The sequence below is a fragment of the Toxorhynchites rutilus genome, chromosome 1 (assembly GCF_029784135.1).
Source record: "Toxorhynchites rutilus septentrionalis strain SRP chromosome 1, ASM2978413v1, whole genome shotgun sequence".
Taxonomy (NCBI): Eukaryota; Metazoa; Arthropoda; class Insecta; order Diptera; family Culicidae; genus Toxorhynchites; species Toxorhynchites rutilus.
The window spans coordinates 189,593,439-189,611,222 of NC_073744.1; the positions used below are offsets into that span (position 1 = coordinate 189,593,439).

At 39.4% G+C, this 17,784-nt stretch overlaps 2 protein-coding genes across 4 annotated transcripts; both read right to left on the reverse strand.

Annotated features, from left to right (window-relative positions):
• LOC129761654 (histidine-rich glycoprotein-like) lies at positions 1-1,194 on the reverse strand. Its single transcript, XM_055759387.1, has one exon. The coding sequence runs from the start codon at positions 1,192-1,194 to the stop codon at positions 1-3; it is 1,194 nt and encodes a 397-aa protein (XP_055615362.1).
• An 11,097-nt stretch (positions 1,195-12,291) lies between these two features.
• On the reverse strand, positions 12,292-13,599 carry LOC129763169 (uncharacterized). Of its 3 annotated transcripts, none has more exons than XM_055761978.1 (2): positions 13,475-13,599; positions 12,292-13,414 (listed from the first exon to the last, which is right to left on the reverse strand). In XM_055761978.1, exons 1-2 carry the CDS (start codon positions 13,505-13,507, stop codon positions 12,398-12,400), a joined length of 1,050 nt encoding a protein of 349 aa, XP_055617953.1. In that variant the 5' UTR covers positions 13,508-13,599; the 3' UTR covers positions 12,292-12,397. The 3 variants fall into 3 exon arrangements, with proteins under 3 accessions (XP_055617953.1, XP_055617954.1, XP_055617955.1); XM_055761979.1 differs by having other exon boundaries at positions 12,292-12,894; positions 13,012-13,593; XM_055761980.1 differs by having other exon boundaries at positions 12,292-13,368; positions 13,475-13,576.
• Positions 13,600-17,784: the final 4,185 nt, after the last annotated feature.

Genomic DNA, 17,784 nt, shown 5'->3' on the forward strand with positions numbered 1-17,784 from the left:
CTATTGATAAGGGCTCCACTGGTAGCTGTAATAACCCCCATCTTGATGCCCTTGATGACCACCGGCCTGAATTCCATGAACCGAAGGGTTGTAGTCGACAACTTCCCGATGTTGTGCCTCCAAGCGTTCATTCTCTTGACTCATGCTGTGCATGTTCATCGATTGTCGTTGACTATTTTGCCCGTGCCAACCTCCATAACCAGAATGAGCACCATGGATCGCCTGTGCGTGCTGTTGTTGGTCGTTCGAAGTCTCACCGCTTTCGGGAAGGTAATAAAGAGATTTCGGGCGCTGGCCGTGTTGCTTGTGATGATACTGTTGATGCTCTGCGTGAACCGCAAGATGGGCAGCTCGGGCTTTCTGGACCTCTGGTGTTTCTGCAGGAGCCATGGGATGGCTAGCCGGGACGTGCCACACTCCAAACGCTGTCGAGTGATGATCGTGAGGCTCCCCGCCGGACTGGTGATAGTTCTGGGCGTGTTGGTTGTGGTTGGTGGCGTGACCGGGAGCTGGTGAGGACTGAATCGCTGGGACGTTGTCATAGTTGGGCTCCTGAATCAGGAGATATCGATAATTTTCGGGGTAATTTGGTTGGTTGTCTTCCGGTGTATCCTCCGGAATATTTCTCGGCTCGTGAGCCTCTTGCGAAGGGGTCTCAGCGTTATTAGTATGCTGCGGGACTGCCTGAGCCTCTTGTACGTGCTTGAAACCATGAAATACGCCAAATTCATACGATTGGCTGATTCCATCCTCATCAGCTACGTTCCTAAACTCGGCATGGTCATCCTGGGATTGTTGTGTCTCGTGTGGGTTTGTCGTGTGCGCCATAGGGACGTGTTGGGATCCGTGCCAGGCTTCAACGGATGGACTGGGTTCCTCAGAAGGTTGTTGATGCACTGGAACGTGTGTTGGCTCTTGCCAACTAGCATATGATGGGGCTTGATGATGTGTTGAAGTGTATTCCTCATGCTTGGCATGAGCTGCCGCATGAACAGCTTTAGCGTGTTTAACTTCAACGGTATCCTCTGGAACACTTCCACGAACCTCCGGAATGTGGTGGTGATAATCTGGAACACTATACTTCTGAGGATGAGCAAATTTGAACGAGTAACCACCGACGCCATTATGAGCGTGGTATTGATAGGATACAGCGTCACCCAATACAGCAGATATCGACGAAACCAGGGATAGCATGGTCGCGATCGTCTTGAATGTCAACATAAAACAAATCATAAAAATTTTCTTCGAAGTTAATCCACCTAAAAATACTCACAACTATCCGCCCAGAAGAATTACAAACCATCGCTTTCATTCTGTCGAACCTATTTGTAACGATAATTCTCAGCTCAGATTGAACACGGACTAGAATTGACGGCGAACTGTGCCTTCCGAGTGGATGGAAAACAGTTTTATACAGCATCCAAATCGCCTATCACGACTCTGGCCCGATGAGTTCCATCACCACCAGATGCAAAATAATTGAGACATACACACATTCCGCGTGTCATCGGTGTTTTTTTTTGGGTACTCCACATTCCACTTCTCATGTGACTTAATAGAAATTATAACATTCCGTGTGTGATCAATTTGACCCAAATCGCACACTCCAATCCACCGCAACAGCACCTCTTGCGGCGGTCGATAATTGATTTCAATTCCCAATTCGATTACAGTTCTTTCGAACGCAATGCACAATGCGCCATTTGATAATAAACAATCGACCAAGAAGAAGAAATTTCAGTTAAAGCTCTTTTGGGTTTGGGGCTCAATGAAATATGGAGCTGAAGCGAAGTTCAAAGTCAGAAGAGGTTAAGTGCAGAGCACTATCGGTGAACTCTTGCGAATTATTTCTTCCGCGATAATTATGAAAGCTTTTTCAGAACGGAAGGAAGCATTATTCTGACCGGGAATGACGGATCAAAGCATTTGCGATCGGATAAAAACAAACGGAAAATAGATGGGTTAATGCGAAGATTGAAGCGCTGTTTTGTGCCAATAGAACTATTCAAAGCTCACGGTGAATTTCACCAAAAAAAACAGTAATAAACTTACAAAAATGATGACGTTTTTTGAATCTGTTTCCCCGTTTTGCTCTGTCGAGAATGAATGGAGAATCCAACTCCTAATCTAATCTTTCTTCTATCGACATGATATTTCTAAGAGTTTGGAAGTTTTGGAAGCTTTTGCAATTTTGATATCATGTTCAACTGTATTCAGACAAAAGCATATAAATAATGCTGTTGTTTGTCAGGATGAAACGTTGTAACAGCAAGGAATGCTGCTGATCATGGATTCTCAAACTATTTTGCACAAGAGACCTCTTTTCCAGAATCGACCCCTATAGCCAAATTTCTTAAAAATCTTATCATTATTTTATTCATACAAAACGCTTACCAATTAAAAAACTTTGCATTTAGTAAAGTGAGTAAACTTGACATCATTTTCTCATCAGTAAATAGACATAAAATTCAGTGAATATCAAGTGTAATTTATGTAAATTGCAACAATAATACTTTTTACTAAATATTAGTCATTCTTACAACAAGTTGGTTCACGTAACACAATTTATACAGCATCTTGATAGTTTCAAGTAAGAACTTGTGTTAAATAATGAAAGTGTGTATTCCGTTTGGGTTAGAGGAAATATGAGTTTTTCACAGCAATTGGGAATTTTTTGGCTCAAGCGTAACTTTTGAAAAGGGCGTATCGATTTTAGTAAGAGAAATCTTTGATAATTTATATCTCAAAAACTATGAGTCGTACCGAAATAGTGTCTTAGAAAGAGTTATAGAGTATTGATGGTTGAATATGAAAAAAATGTACACTGAGAAAAAAAATTAGTACTCTTTTTTATTTACAAAAAAAAATCAAATTTGCAATATCCAAAATACATATTTTTAATTTTTTTTTTAATTTTTTCATACAAAATAGAAGTCATGCAGAAAATTTAAAAAATGGGCCGATGGTAAAACTATTTTTGACGTACTTTGAACATCGAATTTTTAGAAATTTTAGAAACTTCGAATTTTTGTATGTTAACAATCATTTTTAGCCACAAATTATGAATCCTGGTGTGAAAAAAGGTTATTATCAATCTCCTTCTAAATGTAGCCATTCTCGAAATATTTAAAAAAATATTTCTAATTTATTGTCTTTTTTATAGTAAATAAACCTTTTTAATATGTTTGTTGTGTTATACCGCTATGTTCATGAAATTTTGTGAATTTGCTTATAATTTCCAACAACTTTTCCAAATACATCATCATGGTCCATTTTTTGACTCAAGCGTAACTTTTGAAAAGGGCGTATCGATTTGAGTAACAGAAATCTTTGATAATTTATATCTCAAAAAATATGAGTCGTACCGAAATAGTGTGTTGGAAAGAGTTATAAAGTATTGCTGGCTTAATTTGAAAAAATATACACTGAGAAGAAACATTAGTACTCTTTTTTTTTATTTACAAAATAAAATTTTAATTTGCGATATAAAAAAATATGTATTTTTTAATATTTTTTTCAATTTTGTCATATAAAATAGAAGTCATGTAGAAAATTTAAAAAATGGGCCCAAGATGGTAAAACTATTTTTGACGAAATTTGTGGAACATCGATTTTTTCGGAATTTTCGAAACTTCAAATTTTTGTATGTTAGCAATCATTCTTAGCTGCAAATTATAAATTCTGATGTGATTTAAAACAAAAAAAAAAAGGTTATTATCAATCTCCTTCTAAATGCAACCAGTAAGTAATTTCGTTATCTCACGTCACTCTCGGTGCAGAATAAAGTGGCATGTTGACATGAACATTAAAAAATTAGTGGGTTATATCTATGATATAACCGCAAGGTTCACGTGGAACTACCTTAGCTGAGCAATCATTCGTTTGTATTGATTAAATTCTTGATTGAATGAAACAGTTTCCAAATTCAATTGAGTTCAATATATTTGCTCTGTGAGTGAAAAAAATGAACAAATGCCGTGTAAAGTCAATTCATTTATTGTGATTGATTGTTCTTCGTTACAAGTAAATTTAATGACGGACCTTTTACGTTTGGTATGATGACTAGAACAAAATATATGTACGGAAGAATTATCAAACGTTTGATGAACCAGCCTAAGGCTGAAAATCTTTCCAATAAAGACAAAAAAAAAATTATCAAACGATTATTTTATTTTACATTTCCCTCTGAAGTTTATATCCCAAAAGTGTACATACTTCTCGAATCTCGAATTTGCTTGAAACTGGGAAGTTCATTCGCTTCTAGTGGCTGCACGATTTTCCCAGGTTCCTAAGTTTAGAAGATCATGTTAGGACAGACATATTCCACTCTGCACAAAGGCAAGCGAGGACAAAAGTACTCGCAGTTTGCATTTATTTGCAGAGCCGATTTCCCCAGAAACCTCGGTTTTGAAGTCTGTGTTAGGGAAACACATTTCAATCGGAACAAAAATACCCCCGATTTGTATGAATTCGCAATGCCGATTTCCCCACGCTTAATGGATTTGAAGTCTGTGTTAGGGAAACACATTCCAGTCGGAACAAAAATACCCCCGACTTGCATGAATTTGAAATACCGATTTCTCCAGGCACCTTGGTTTAGAAATCTCTATTAGGGAACACATTTCGGTGGGAACAAAAGCTCCCCCTACTTTCGTGTGTTCTTTTTCTTCTTTTTGGCTTTAAGAGGGTTTAAACTTTTCAGTTCACTCGCCTCTAGGCTCTTTCGTGTGCTTGCAATGCCGATTTCGCTGCTTGGTTTTAAAGTCTGTGTTAGGGAACATTTTTCGATGAGAACAAAAGTCCCCCTACTTTCATGTATTTGCAATGCCGATTTCCCCAAGGCTGCTTGGTTTTGATGGCTGTGTTAGGGAAACCGTAAATCGGGCCAATCAAAACGATGCAGTTAGGGCGTTTAGATAACGCCTAATATTTTACAGTTATTCAATTGTTTATCTAGTGAAAAACAACATGCGTAGAAATATTCCCTATCAAGTGATGCAAACATCTCTCCTATCCAGTACGAAATGTTCGAGCTATAAGCATTCGAAATCTTTCATTTTTCCTGCATGTTCTGTGTTTAGGTTTTCATTTTACCCTCCATATATTCCGGTTAGACGTAGTCCCACGTCAAAATAAACAAATTTCATTACTCTGAAGAACTATAGTGCCCAAATATGCATGGTTGACGTAACCACCAACACTCTCAGTGTTGCCAAGTGGCATTTTTCTTGTTTTAAGCGGAATAATCATGACTGTGAACAATTTATATAAAAATTGGACGTGAGCGAAGATCTGAAATCAATTCTTGGTTCTGGGAATTGTCGAATAAGATGAATGTGAGAATCGATTAGATGAATACATGAGAAGTAATCCTATTTACCAGGCCTGAAATAAGTGCAGATAGCAGCTCGAAAAACCAGATAGCAGCTTTGAAAAATTAGCCTGGGCTGGAAGTAAGCGCGCGCGATATCAAGCCGGTGCTTAGTGAAGTGTTAGAATGCACTCTAATTAGTTAGTCACTCTAATTAGTTAGTTTGATACACCAATACAATCTGGAATATGTACGTGTTACCTCAGTGAATATATGAACACCCGTAGTAACTGTGAATCAGCTAGTGGAAATTACTAAATCAGACATCCATATTATGAAGTTTAGGATCTCTCCTGTATATGACCTTGGAAGTTATTTCAGCCATATCTCCGTAGCGTGCGGAAGTCGACTCTTAAAGTTCTGAATTCTTTTGTGAGTCTATTTAATGTACCAAAAACAGCAGGTATTGATGAAAAAATGGGTTACTTTCACCTTTTTCAAACAAACTGCCATCTGTTTTGAGCAACGTCATTATTGCGTACAAATGGCTGCTACGTCAAAATGGGTTTTTCAATAATTCTCAATTGTTTTCGAACAAACATACCATGTTTTTTTGTTGTCCAAAAAATTCTTTGATAATTTTTAATGAAAATCAAAATAATTTCCTACATTCCATTCTCTGACTACAATTTTATAGGTCTGATAGAATTTTTTGTAGATTTTATTTTAAATTTTGAGTTTTTCCAACTTTTCTTCGGAAAATCTTAACATAAAATCTATAAGATCTACAAAAAGTTGGTCAGAGAATGAAATGTAGGAAATAACTTAGGTTTTCATTAAAAATTATCAAAGATTTTTTTGGAAAAAAATTTAATTGAAAAAAAATATTTTGGAAATTTAAATTCATTTTTCTCGTAAACATATGGTTCTAAAATTCTGAAAAAAAATAGATATAATGAGCCATTCATCGGACGATGGACACATTTACATGAAAAGAGTTGTTCGAACAACAACTTTTTCATTTTTTTTCCTTCAAAAAATAGTATTAATGTTTAATTCGTAACATGTTTATGTATAAACTAGCTAACCCGGCAAACTTCGTCCCGCCCATTTACTTGATTAATTCTCGAGTAATGCAGAAATTTGTGTTTTATTTGTATGGCAGCCACCCCTAAGAGAGGGGGGAGGGGTATCTAACCACCATAGAAACATTCAATGCACCCTAAAGTTTCCATATGCCTAATTTGGTTTAATTTGCTTGATTAATTCTCGGGTAATGCAAAAATTTGTGTTTCATTTGTACGGCAGCCCCCTCTAAGAGAGGGGGAAGGAGTATCTTAACACCATAGAAACATTTATTGCATCCTAAAACCTCCACATGCCAAATTTGGTTTCATTTGCTTGATTAATTCTCGAGTAATGCAGAAATTTGTGTTTCATTTGTATGGCAGCCCCCCCTTTGAGTGGGGGAAGGACTGTCTAACCATCATAGAAACATTTATTGCACCCTAAAACTTTCACATGCCAACTTTGGTTTCGTTTGATTGATTAATTTCCGAGTAATGCAAAAAATTGTGTTTCATTTGTATGGCAGCCCCCCCTTAGAGAGGGGGGAGGGGTCTCAAAATATCACGAAAACCTTCCCCGGCCCCAAAAACCCCTACATACCAATTTTCATGTCGATCGGTTCAGTAGTTTCCGAGTCTATAAGAATCAGACAGACAGACAGACATCACTCCATTTTTATATATATATATATATATATATATATATATATATATATATATATATATATATATATATATATATATATATATATATATATATATATATATATATATATATATATATATATAGATTATCGCAATTTACATGCTCTGCTAACTTTTCTCTATTTAGAAACATGTCAAGAACATGTCAAACGTGAGAATTTACACACAAAAATGTTACGAGCAAAACATTATTTTTTCAGGAGTCTTCATACAAAAATGACTTATATTCCAAAATCTATAAAAGATAGAAAGTTGATGTCTTCGACAAAAGTTTATATTTCAACAAGATCTAAAACTTTGTCGAATACTCTATATTGCTATCTTGACTTTTAACAAAATTAGATAAGTTCTTTTTTTTTCAAAGAAAACATGAAAAAGTTGTTGTTCGAAAAACTTTTTCCTTGTAAAAGTATCCATCTTCCGATGTATGGACAACTTGTTGTAAATTGTAAGTGCTATTCATATATATATATATATATTTTTTTTTTGGGAATTTAAAAAAAATATTTAAAATATTTTTTTTTGCCAACGAAATTTTTTTTCAAATAACATTTACATTTACATTTCATCCATTGACAAGAATTTTGTAGGTATCATAGTTTTTAAGTTATAAATTTTTGTAAAAAATTAAGAAAAAATTTTGTCTTTTCCCAAAAAGTAGTCTAATTATTTTTCGAATATTTCAAGTATGCAAAGTTGCTTAAATGACCCATGTCTTTACACCCACAACGTTTCACTGCTATCTGAGATTTACTTTACTTTATTTCATTTTCTTCCTAATAAATCATTTTCGAAGGATTTCTATCGAAAAAGTCGCCTTCATAGTCGCTGATCGTTGTAAGACGCTTCCAGAAACTGCTGCAATCTCGTTTTACCATGTCGCGTTCTAGTGACGTCATTATCTTCATGATTTTTGACTTCAGCGATCCGATTGTTGTGTGATGGGTTCTATAAGGGTCCCGTTCAACGACGCCAAACACAAAATAATCCAAGGGATTGATATCGGGCTGCTAGGCGGCCAAACTTCTTTCTCTTAGAATTCTGGAACATTTTCCGTAAGTCATTTCTGCGTTTTTTAGCATTAGCTTAGGATTATATGCTGTTTTATCCATTTCTCAGGCCATCTTTATATAGTAAAGGGTGTGTCACATCAAATTGCATCACGGAAAAAACGCTGTAGAAATTTAATTTTTAGGAATTATATCTTCAGCTTTCGCTTTAAAATCAGATAAGAGTGTATAGATCACGTTGGCCATGCTTTACTGTTAATTTTTCGTAAATTTGGAAAAATGTCGTCGAACGAAAAAGAGCGTCGTGAATTAATCCTGTGCACTCATTTCGAGAATCCGGAGTTGTCACATCGGGACATCGGTAAGATGCTGGGAATCGTCCAATCCACGGTCAGCAGAGTACTAAAACGGTACTTCGAGAACATAACCATCGACCGAAAGGTGAAGAACGGCAAAAATAAATGCTCCGTCAGTGAAAAAGATCACAAGCGCGCAGTTAAGCAGTTTAGACGTGATCCGAGAAGTTCGGTCCGGGATGTCGCCAATAAGCTAAATTTGTCAAGTTCATTCGTCCAGCGGACCAAGCAGCGGGAGGGCCTGCGTACATACAAGGTTCAGAAGGCTCCTAACCGCGACGAAAGGCAAAACATGGTGGGGAAGACGTGAGCCCAGAAGCTGTACACCGAAATGCTGACGAAGCCGCATTGCCTGGTAATGGACGACGAAACCTACGTCAAAGCGGACTTTCGTCAGCTGCCGGGCCTGTTGTTCTTCTCCGCAGAGGACAAATTCAGCGTTCCGGAGGAGATTCGCAAGCAGAAACTATCCAAGTTTGCCAAAAAGTACATGGTGTGGCAAGCGATTTGCTCTTGCGGAAAGCGGAGCGCCCCCTTCGTGATAACCGGCACGGTAAACGGGCAGGTTTACCTTAAGGAGTGCCTACAGAAGCGCTTCTTCTTCTTCTTCAATGGCACTAACGTTCCTAGAGGAACTTCGCCGTCTCAACGTAGTATTACTTGCGTCTTTTTTATTAGTACTTAGTTGAGATTTCTATGCCAAATAACACGCCTTGAATGCATTCTGAGTGGCAAGCTCTAGAATACGCGTGATCACAGTGCAAGTCGGAGGAAATTTCTTTGACGAAAAATTCCCCCGACCAGAAAGGGAATCGAACCCGAACACCCGGCATATTAGTTATGACGCTAACCACTCGGCCACGGGAGCACAAGCGCCACGGGACAGAAGCGCTTACTACCACTATTGAAGCAGCACGAGGGCCCGACCATCTTCTGGCCGGATCTCGCTTCGTGCCACTATTCAAAGGACGTGTTGGGGTACGAAGCCAACGGGATCACCTTCGTGCCAATAGTTTTTATTTTACTGTCTAAAATTTTCAAAAGGATCGGTCTACTGGGCGAATTTCTACAGCGTTTTTTCCGTGATGCAATTTGATGTGACACACCCTTTATGGAGAATCTCAATGAATTGAGGTTCGAGATCGATTAAATTTCTTGTGTCTATATTCCATGCTGTGAAACTAAGTATGAATTATGGTTTCTATTTATGAAATGTTTACTTATGGCTATAATATAATTACCGAAAGGATATGTAGTAAATGAGAGGCAAAGAAAATCATGGCTTTTTGGTTCACATGTTAGCCGGTTCGTCAAGTACTAACCAAAGTAGTGCTCTCGTGTTCTCGTTGTGTCATTATTCGTAGCATATAACAATGAACGAATGCATCTAGAGGAAATGACTTCTGCAAGATTATATTTGAACAAACGAAGGTGAGTTATTCAGTGAAACGTTCATTCGGCAAACACTGTCCACTGCCCACACTTGAGCCGAACAGATTACAGAATGCAAAATTGCGATCCGTTCGGGTAATTCTGACTCGATCGCATTCCAGAATACGGGTGAGTAAAAAACGAAAAACTAAAAATGACCAAACTCAAAGTCGCTCCTTCCAGTCAACCGAATACATCCAGTAATATGGGGGAACAAATCCAATTGGACTTCATTTTGTATTGAAACACACGCGCTGCAATTTCTGGTTATAACAAAAGCTGTGTCGGTGTTGCCCATGATAGTGTCTCCGCAAGTGAATGTATTATTCCTCGCACCGCTTTTTTTTGATTATGTAAATCTCGACGTTCCATGCGGTTGTAAGACATTTAGCATCAATTTTGTTTTTGAAAACCCCTATGGGTGATTTTTCGGTTTTCAAAAAACTCAATGGGGCATCTGTTTTGTTCGGAGAGCGTGAAGGATGAATGAATTAATGAATCTCCGGCCAACTTTTGTCTCTTTCTAAACATTTTGCATTTTATTGGTCAATTTCCAGTATTTGTTTGACAGAATGTATAGTCCACCTGATGACACATTAGACGGTAACGGGAGAGTCAAAATTTCTAGTCATGCTTTCAACCACACGAGCTAGAGAGAGACAGACAGTGTGTGGTTTTGTTTTTCTATTGGTGGGCGTTGTTCGTGCTAAGTGTGTTTTCGTTTGTTAACAATGAAGGTCGGGGAACGCATACTTTTCCTCGAGAACGCATTTTCCGGATGCTTGGGCAGCATCCGAAATCGGAGGTAGCTACACGAAGACCTTTTTTTTTTGACAAAAATGGTTGTTTTCGTAAAAATGCACCAAGATGATGCCAGCAAAACAAAAATTCACGTAATACAACAAAACCGATTGTTTATTTCAGTAAAATAGACTTATATCTAAAACAAGGAGAGCTTACTTCCTTGTTATGTTAATTACGTTGTCTGTAAAATTCACGAACTTTCTTGGGAACATCTGCCATTAGGATCCGTACAGTATCCTTAGATATGCTGGCGGCGGCGCTTTTCCATCTCATCATCAATGCCATTCGCTTTCTTCTTAGTTTCGAATAGTTTTTGCTTAATCAGAGCCCAGTACTTTTCCACTGAGCGAAGTTCTGGATAGTTCAATGGAATTGCTGTTTTTGGCATATATTTGACCTCATGTGCATTATACCATTCCAGGATGGATTTTGCATAGTGACAAGAGGCCAAATCTGGCCAAAACAACGTTGAAGAGTCGTAGCTTCTTATGAATGGTAGCAACCGCTTCCGGAGACATTCCTTCTCGTAGACATCTTTGTTGATAGTGCCGGTAGAGACGAAAGATTTCGATTTTCGGCCACAACTGCATATGGCCTGTCAAACCAAGTACTTATTGGGGGATTTAGACTGCTTCTTGGTCCGGAAACACTCGGCTACGGCATTCCTTCGCATTGCAGTATAAAAAGCGATACCCGGAAGCTGTTTGAAGTCTTCGAGAACATAAGTTTCATCGTCCATTATGGTGCATGAACATTTTTGCAAAAACTGGGTGTAGAGCACTTTAGCACGGCTTTTTGCAGTGAAATTTTGCTTATCATCACGATTGGGCACCTTTTTCACTTTGTACGCCTTCAGTCCATGCCTCTGCTTCACTTTTTGTACATATGATTTTGATTTTCCAACCTTTCGAGCCACATTTCTAACTGAAAGGTTGGGATAAACGATTTGCACACACTAAACACGGTACTTTTCGGCAGTTTTAGCTTTTTGGCGAGATCGCGTACTGACAGTGTTGGATTTTGCTGCTGTTCGCGCAAAGTGCGTTTGCGTACTTACACTTGATTCGACGCCATTTTACCAAACTGAAGAAGAATGTAAACATGTTGGACATCGAAATAAAGAGGAGAGTTTCAGCTGTCATGTAAGTGAAATATTTCATTGATTAGTGAAATATTTCATAAGTTTATAAGTTACACTGAAAGAAAAGTGTCCGAAATTTAACGTGGACAGGCTTTATGTTGTGTTCTGGACGGACCTAGTTTTGTGGCATTACGCGAGGGCCACTCTGGATTGGTTGACCGGTATCCCAGTTCGAATAATTCCCGTCGAGGGAAAACAGTATGCTCCCGTTGAGGAGCTCAAGTCTGTAATTGCGGAGGCATGGTAAAATATGAAGTTATCTGTTCTGCAAAAGCAGAATCGAAATTTTAAGTGATTCACCGAAACGATAACGTATCTGGAGATAGTGCATATTATTGGCTGCAGACATGATTACTGAAATTCGAAGGAAAGCACGAAGGTACAGTAAGTAATATATAAAACTTTATTGTGAACAGAGCGCTAACTGTCAACACTTAAACATTAAATATTTGAAAAACTCTCTTCGACAACATTAAAAACATCTAAAACGCAACAAAAACAATATTTACAACAGAACAATATATGGCAATTGACTAGGATTCTCCTGAATTCCTCCTGCAAACGAAGAAATCCTACGGATCACGATGGTACCACTCGGCTTGCGGCTGCTGTCCTTCGCTTCCGCCTTCTTTTGCCTCCGATTGGTCGAACTGTAGCTGCGGGATATAAGTTGGAACACCGCTAACGAGCATCGGCATGTGCACCGGTCCATGCCAAGGGCTGACAGGATGAACCATCGGTTGGACGTACCGCGGTTGGTACCAGTTGTGATGGAGGGCTGCTGGTGCTGCTGGTGCATAGCGCATGGGTTGGAACAGTTGAAACACTGACGGTTGGATTGCCGGGAATACCGGGGAGACGTTTCTGGGTAAAGATCCTGGTCTGACGCCAGTCGGTGGTTTTTTGGACCTTTCGGTGGTGGAGGAGGAAGAAGACTTCTTGGGCTTTGTGTGCACAGCTTTCGTTTTCTTAGCCTTCGAGTTTCCGTTGCTCTTCTTCGAACCGGGAACCTGCTTCACGTCGATGCCGGCATAAGTGGCTTTGGCATGTTGCGACTTTCCAGCGGTGTCTGGTGATGAAGATGGGGAGGAGGATGAGGTCCCACCGGAAACAATTTTGGAGGGCATATAGCGGTGTTCATAGGCAGGGAAATATCGTTTGAACTCAAGATGGGCCGCAAGCTTACCAGCCATATCGTCACCTTCCATTTCTGGAGCCGCAACTGGGATGTCAACAGGTGTTTCGACAGGGGGTTCAGCTGGAGGTCCTATTGTTGGAAACACTGTCGTTGGTTGGATGCTGTCGTCGTCGTCTGCATCGACGACCAGCGGGACAAAATCCTCCTGATTAGTGTAAGCCGAAAGCCGGAGAGGTTTGGAAATTATCGTTTGTCCTTTGGCACCTTGTTTGAAAATTGGGACGTGCATTGGTGGTGGGACGGGTTTCAGCGTGTCCGGCTTCCCACCATGGGCTGTGTGTGAGAGGGTGTAGGAAAAACTACCAACGCCATCCTGCGTCAAATATTGGTACGAGACAGAGCCTCCTGTGGCGGCACAAAGGGTAAAGAACAGCGGGAAAAGAACTAACATCTGAAATGCAAAATAATCTCGTATGCAATGCAAATGTAGATCCGAAAAAAAGGTTCTCACCAGAAGTTTTTTGTCGTTTTTGAATTTCTCCATGTTCTCCCTAATAAACCGAAAAGATCGTCTAGAAAAGAGTCGAAAAACACTCCTAAACCTCCTAACTGATCGCACTCAAGCTAGAACTGTTTGCTGACTGTGGCTTCGGTAAAGATGAAAAACAGTTTTATACATCTTTCATGTTTTTCTTTTTCCTCTCGGGCCGACCTCAGTCAGACCAGACCAGTGTCCGAAATGCACCAAAATTTGTGCAAAATTGACATTCAAAAAAATTCTTTCCTTTTCATGGTTCTTCCAAAAATTGGAAATAAATGCTGTTGTCACCGCTAGCAGCCATTCGATTTCGAGTGGCGAAGCGTTGGTAAATCACATTCATGCTCTCTGTGTCAACCGTCGAACCGGTTTTGCATAAAATCGTGAACGAGTCTCGATTCCGCGGAATGCAACTTTTCGTTTCCCACCTTTCATGTTTTTGGCCGGTGTTGCTGTGTACGATTTTCAGCAGAAAAGCGTAATTGCATCGGAGTCAACGACCGACCGCACGCTAAGGAATAATTATTCACATGCCAATCGGCGAGCTCACTATGGGATTTCAGGCGGACAAAAAACGTCTAACCGGAGTATATGGGGGGTAAAATGAAAACCTAAACACAGAACATACAGGAAAAAATGAAGGATTCCGAATGCTTATAACTCGAACATTTCTTACTGGATCGGAAAGATGTTTGCATCAATTGATAGGGAATATTTCTACGCTTCTATCGCAATTAATAAAATGTTATTTTTCATAAGATGTTTATTGAATAACTGTAAAATGTTAAGCGTTATCTAAACGCCCTTACTGCCTCATTTTGATTGGTCCGATCTACGGTTTCCCTAACACAGCCATCAAAACCAAGCAGCCTCGGGGAAATCGGCATTGCAAATACGTGAAAGTATGGGGGCTTTTGTTCTCACCGAAATATGTTCCCTAACACAGACTTAAAAACCAAGCAGCGTTGGAGAGATCGGCATTGCAAATACATGAAAGTCGGGGGTATTTTTGTTCCAACTGAAATGTGTTTCCCTAACACAGACTTTAGAACCAAGGTGTCTGAGGATATTGGCATTACAAATTCATGCAAGTCGGGGGCATTTTTGTTCCGACTGAAATGTGTTTGCCTAACACAGACTTCAAAACCAAGATGTCAGGGGAAATCGGCTCTGCAAATAAATGCAAACTGCGAGTACTTTTGTACTCGCTTGCCTTTGTGCAAACTAGAATATGTTTCCTTAACACGGTCTTCCGGGGGTACTTCTGCACTCGTGTGTTTTTTTGCACTCCGAAAAGTATTTTCCTAACACGGATTACAAAAGCGGGTACGAATACCACGCTTTGGCTCGCTTATTCAAGCTTGCATTGAAGGATATGCCTTCATATCTTCTGCTCTCTGAATTACTAAGCATACCATTTGATGATTAGGCAAGATGTTGATAACCAATAGCTGCGATGACGCCTATTGATTAAACAATATGCGTTCGACGTACATGTCAAAATCGAAACTTAGTGCCTGAAGTTTATCAAATCAAGCAAATTCGCGATTCGAGAAGTACATACACTTGAGAGATGCAAACATCAGGAAAGGAAACGTAAAATAAAATAATCCGTTCACATATTTTGTCCTCGGCATCATACGAAATGTAAAAGGACTCACTAAATTTACTTGTTACGAAGAACATAATCTATCACAAGGCCTGAATTGACCTTATATATAATTATACAATCTTTTTACTCACAAAGCAAATATATTGAATTCAATTGAATTCGGGACTTGTTTCATTCAACCAAAAATTCAATTAATGCAAACAAATGATTGCTACGCTAAGGTAGTCCCACGTCAACCTTGCGGTTATATCATAGATGTAACCCACTCATTTTCAATATAAATTTTTTTTTCGACCCAGTCATCCAGTTGAATTCTAATATCTTCCAGTTTTTTCGAATATTATCCAGTTTTATCCTGTTTTTTTATATTTGTGGTTCAGTTTTATCCTTCTTATGTACAATGAGTTTACAATGTATAAATATTGTCCCTCTCTCCGCATTACTATCCCTTGACTAATTTTGTTTTTTTTGACATTTATCATTCGATTGGTCGAATTGATCGGATCGATCTTTCTTTTTCTTACACACTCAACTCAGTGTTATCTTTCTCCTGCTTATACTTCCGAATTCAATAGGTTAGGGCGCAGTGTGTTTGGTAAAAATATACTGTTTTTCAGTCGTGTTTCATCATGGACTTTTGTGACAGGTGCGGCTGTAGTTTAGATCTTCCCATTTCGTCCAATTCGTCAGTGTTTTATCTAAAATGCCAAAACGAAGAGCTTTCAAGAATGCTGGAAACTTATTCAACTACTTTAAAAACGTTTTGCTTATAAAACATCCTAAAGGGTGTGTCACATCAAATTGCATCACGGAAAAAACGCTGTAGAAATTCGCCCAGTAGACCGATCCTTTTGAAAAACTTTTGGCATTTTCTTTTTATTCATACTTAGAGCCCAAGCCCGTATGCTCGCACCTTCCTCTTTACCCCGTCCATAAGGTTCTGTACAACGTCAGGTTGTAGTGTTTTTTGAACAGAAATCCATTTTCTCTTGAAGTCCGCCTCCGATTTGACAACTTTTGGGATCTTCCGGAGGGCCTGCTTTATAATCGCCCAATATTTCTCTATTGGGCGAAGCTCCGGCGCGTTGGGCGGGTTCATTTCCTTTGGCACGAAGGTGACCCCGTTGGCTTCGTACCACTCCAACACGTCCTTTGAATAGTGGCACGAAGCGAGATCCGGCCAGAAGATGGTCGGGCCCTCGTGCTGCTTCAATAGTGGTAGTGAGCGTTTCTGTAGGTACTCCTTAAGGTAAACCTGCCCGTTTACCGTGCCGGTCATCACGAAGGGGGCGCTCCGCTTTCCGCAAGAGGAGATCACTTGCCACACCATGTACTTTTTGGCAAACTTGGATAGTTTCTGCTTGCGAATCTCCTCCGGAACGCTGAATTTGTCCTCTGCGGAGAAGAACAACAGGCCCGGCAGCTGACGAAAGTCCGCTTTGATGTAGGTTTCGTCGTCCATTACCAGGCAATGCGGCTTCGTCAGCATTTCGGTGTACAGCTTCCGGGCTCGCGTCTTCCCCACCATATTTTGCCTTTCGTCGCGGTTAGGAGCCTTCTGAACCTTGTATGTACGCAGGCCCTTCCGCTGCTTGGTCCGCTGGACGAATGAACTTGACAAATTCAGCTTATTGGCGACATCCCGGACCGAACTTCTAAACTGCTTAACTACGCGCTTGTGATCTTTTTCACTGACGGAGCATCCATTTTTGCCGTTCTTCACCTTTCGGTCGATGGTTATGTTCTCGAAGTATCGTTTTAGTACTCTGCTGACCGTGGATTGGACGATTCCCAGCATCTTACCGATGTCCCGATGTGACAACTCCGGATTCTCGAAATGAGTGCACAGGATTAATTCACGACGCTCTTTTTCGTTCCACGACATTTTTCCAAATTTACGAAAAATTGACAGTGAAGCATGGCCAACGTGATCTATACACTCTTATCTGATTATAAGCGAAAGCTGAAGATATAATTCCTAAAAATTAAATTCCTACAGCGTTTTTTCCGTGATGCAATTTGATGTGACACACCCTTTACCCATGCAGCAGCACTGCCGTTAAATTTATATGCATGTCAGATGTTCTAGGTCCTCCAAAAAATTCTGATGTTCAGACCAATTCATCTACCATTTCATCCATTATTCATAGCAAGAAAAATTCCCCCTAAATAGTTCATTGAGCTCGTGTGCTATGCTGGCATTGAGTTTAGATATCATCTGATTCTCCAAATTATTCTAAAGTTATGATGGTCATAGAGTCAATGATTCCGTTGACTTAAATGGGATATTAGTTTCTCATGGTCGCTCAAAGGATTTTCAGTTCTGAATAGCATTTTTATTACGCACAATCTAAACTCTCCTGCTTGACGCATGGTTCATAATAAAAAAAGATAATGCATACTTTGCATAAAATGCATATGCACCATGGTGTTTATTTTACAAGTACACCCAGATTTTTTTTTTACGCGGTAGATACATACCTCGTAAAAAAACCTCGTCAAAAAACCTTGGTTGGCATATTATGCATATTTCTCTCCAAATATACTTTCTCGAGCAGGAGGAAATACTTAGGGGTAGGATACCTTATTTTGATCTTGATACCAAAATTTGGGGTAGACAATTCTGATATGAAGTGTTAAGACCAAACAATGAAGAGAAATAGGTTTACAA

Coding starts and splice junctions, on each gene's coding strand:
- LOC129763169 (XM_055761978.1), bottom strand. CDS start 13,507: ATGGAGAAATTCAAAAACGACAAAAAACTTCTG. Junction 13,415..13,474: donor AAAACGACAAAAAACTTCTG/GTGAGAACCTTT, acceptor TTTGCATTTCAG/ATGTTAGTTCTTTTCCCGCT.
- LOC129761654 (XM_055759387.1), bottom strand. CDS start 1,194: ATGCTATCCCTGGTTTCGTCGATATCTGCTGTATTGGGTGACGCTGTA.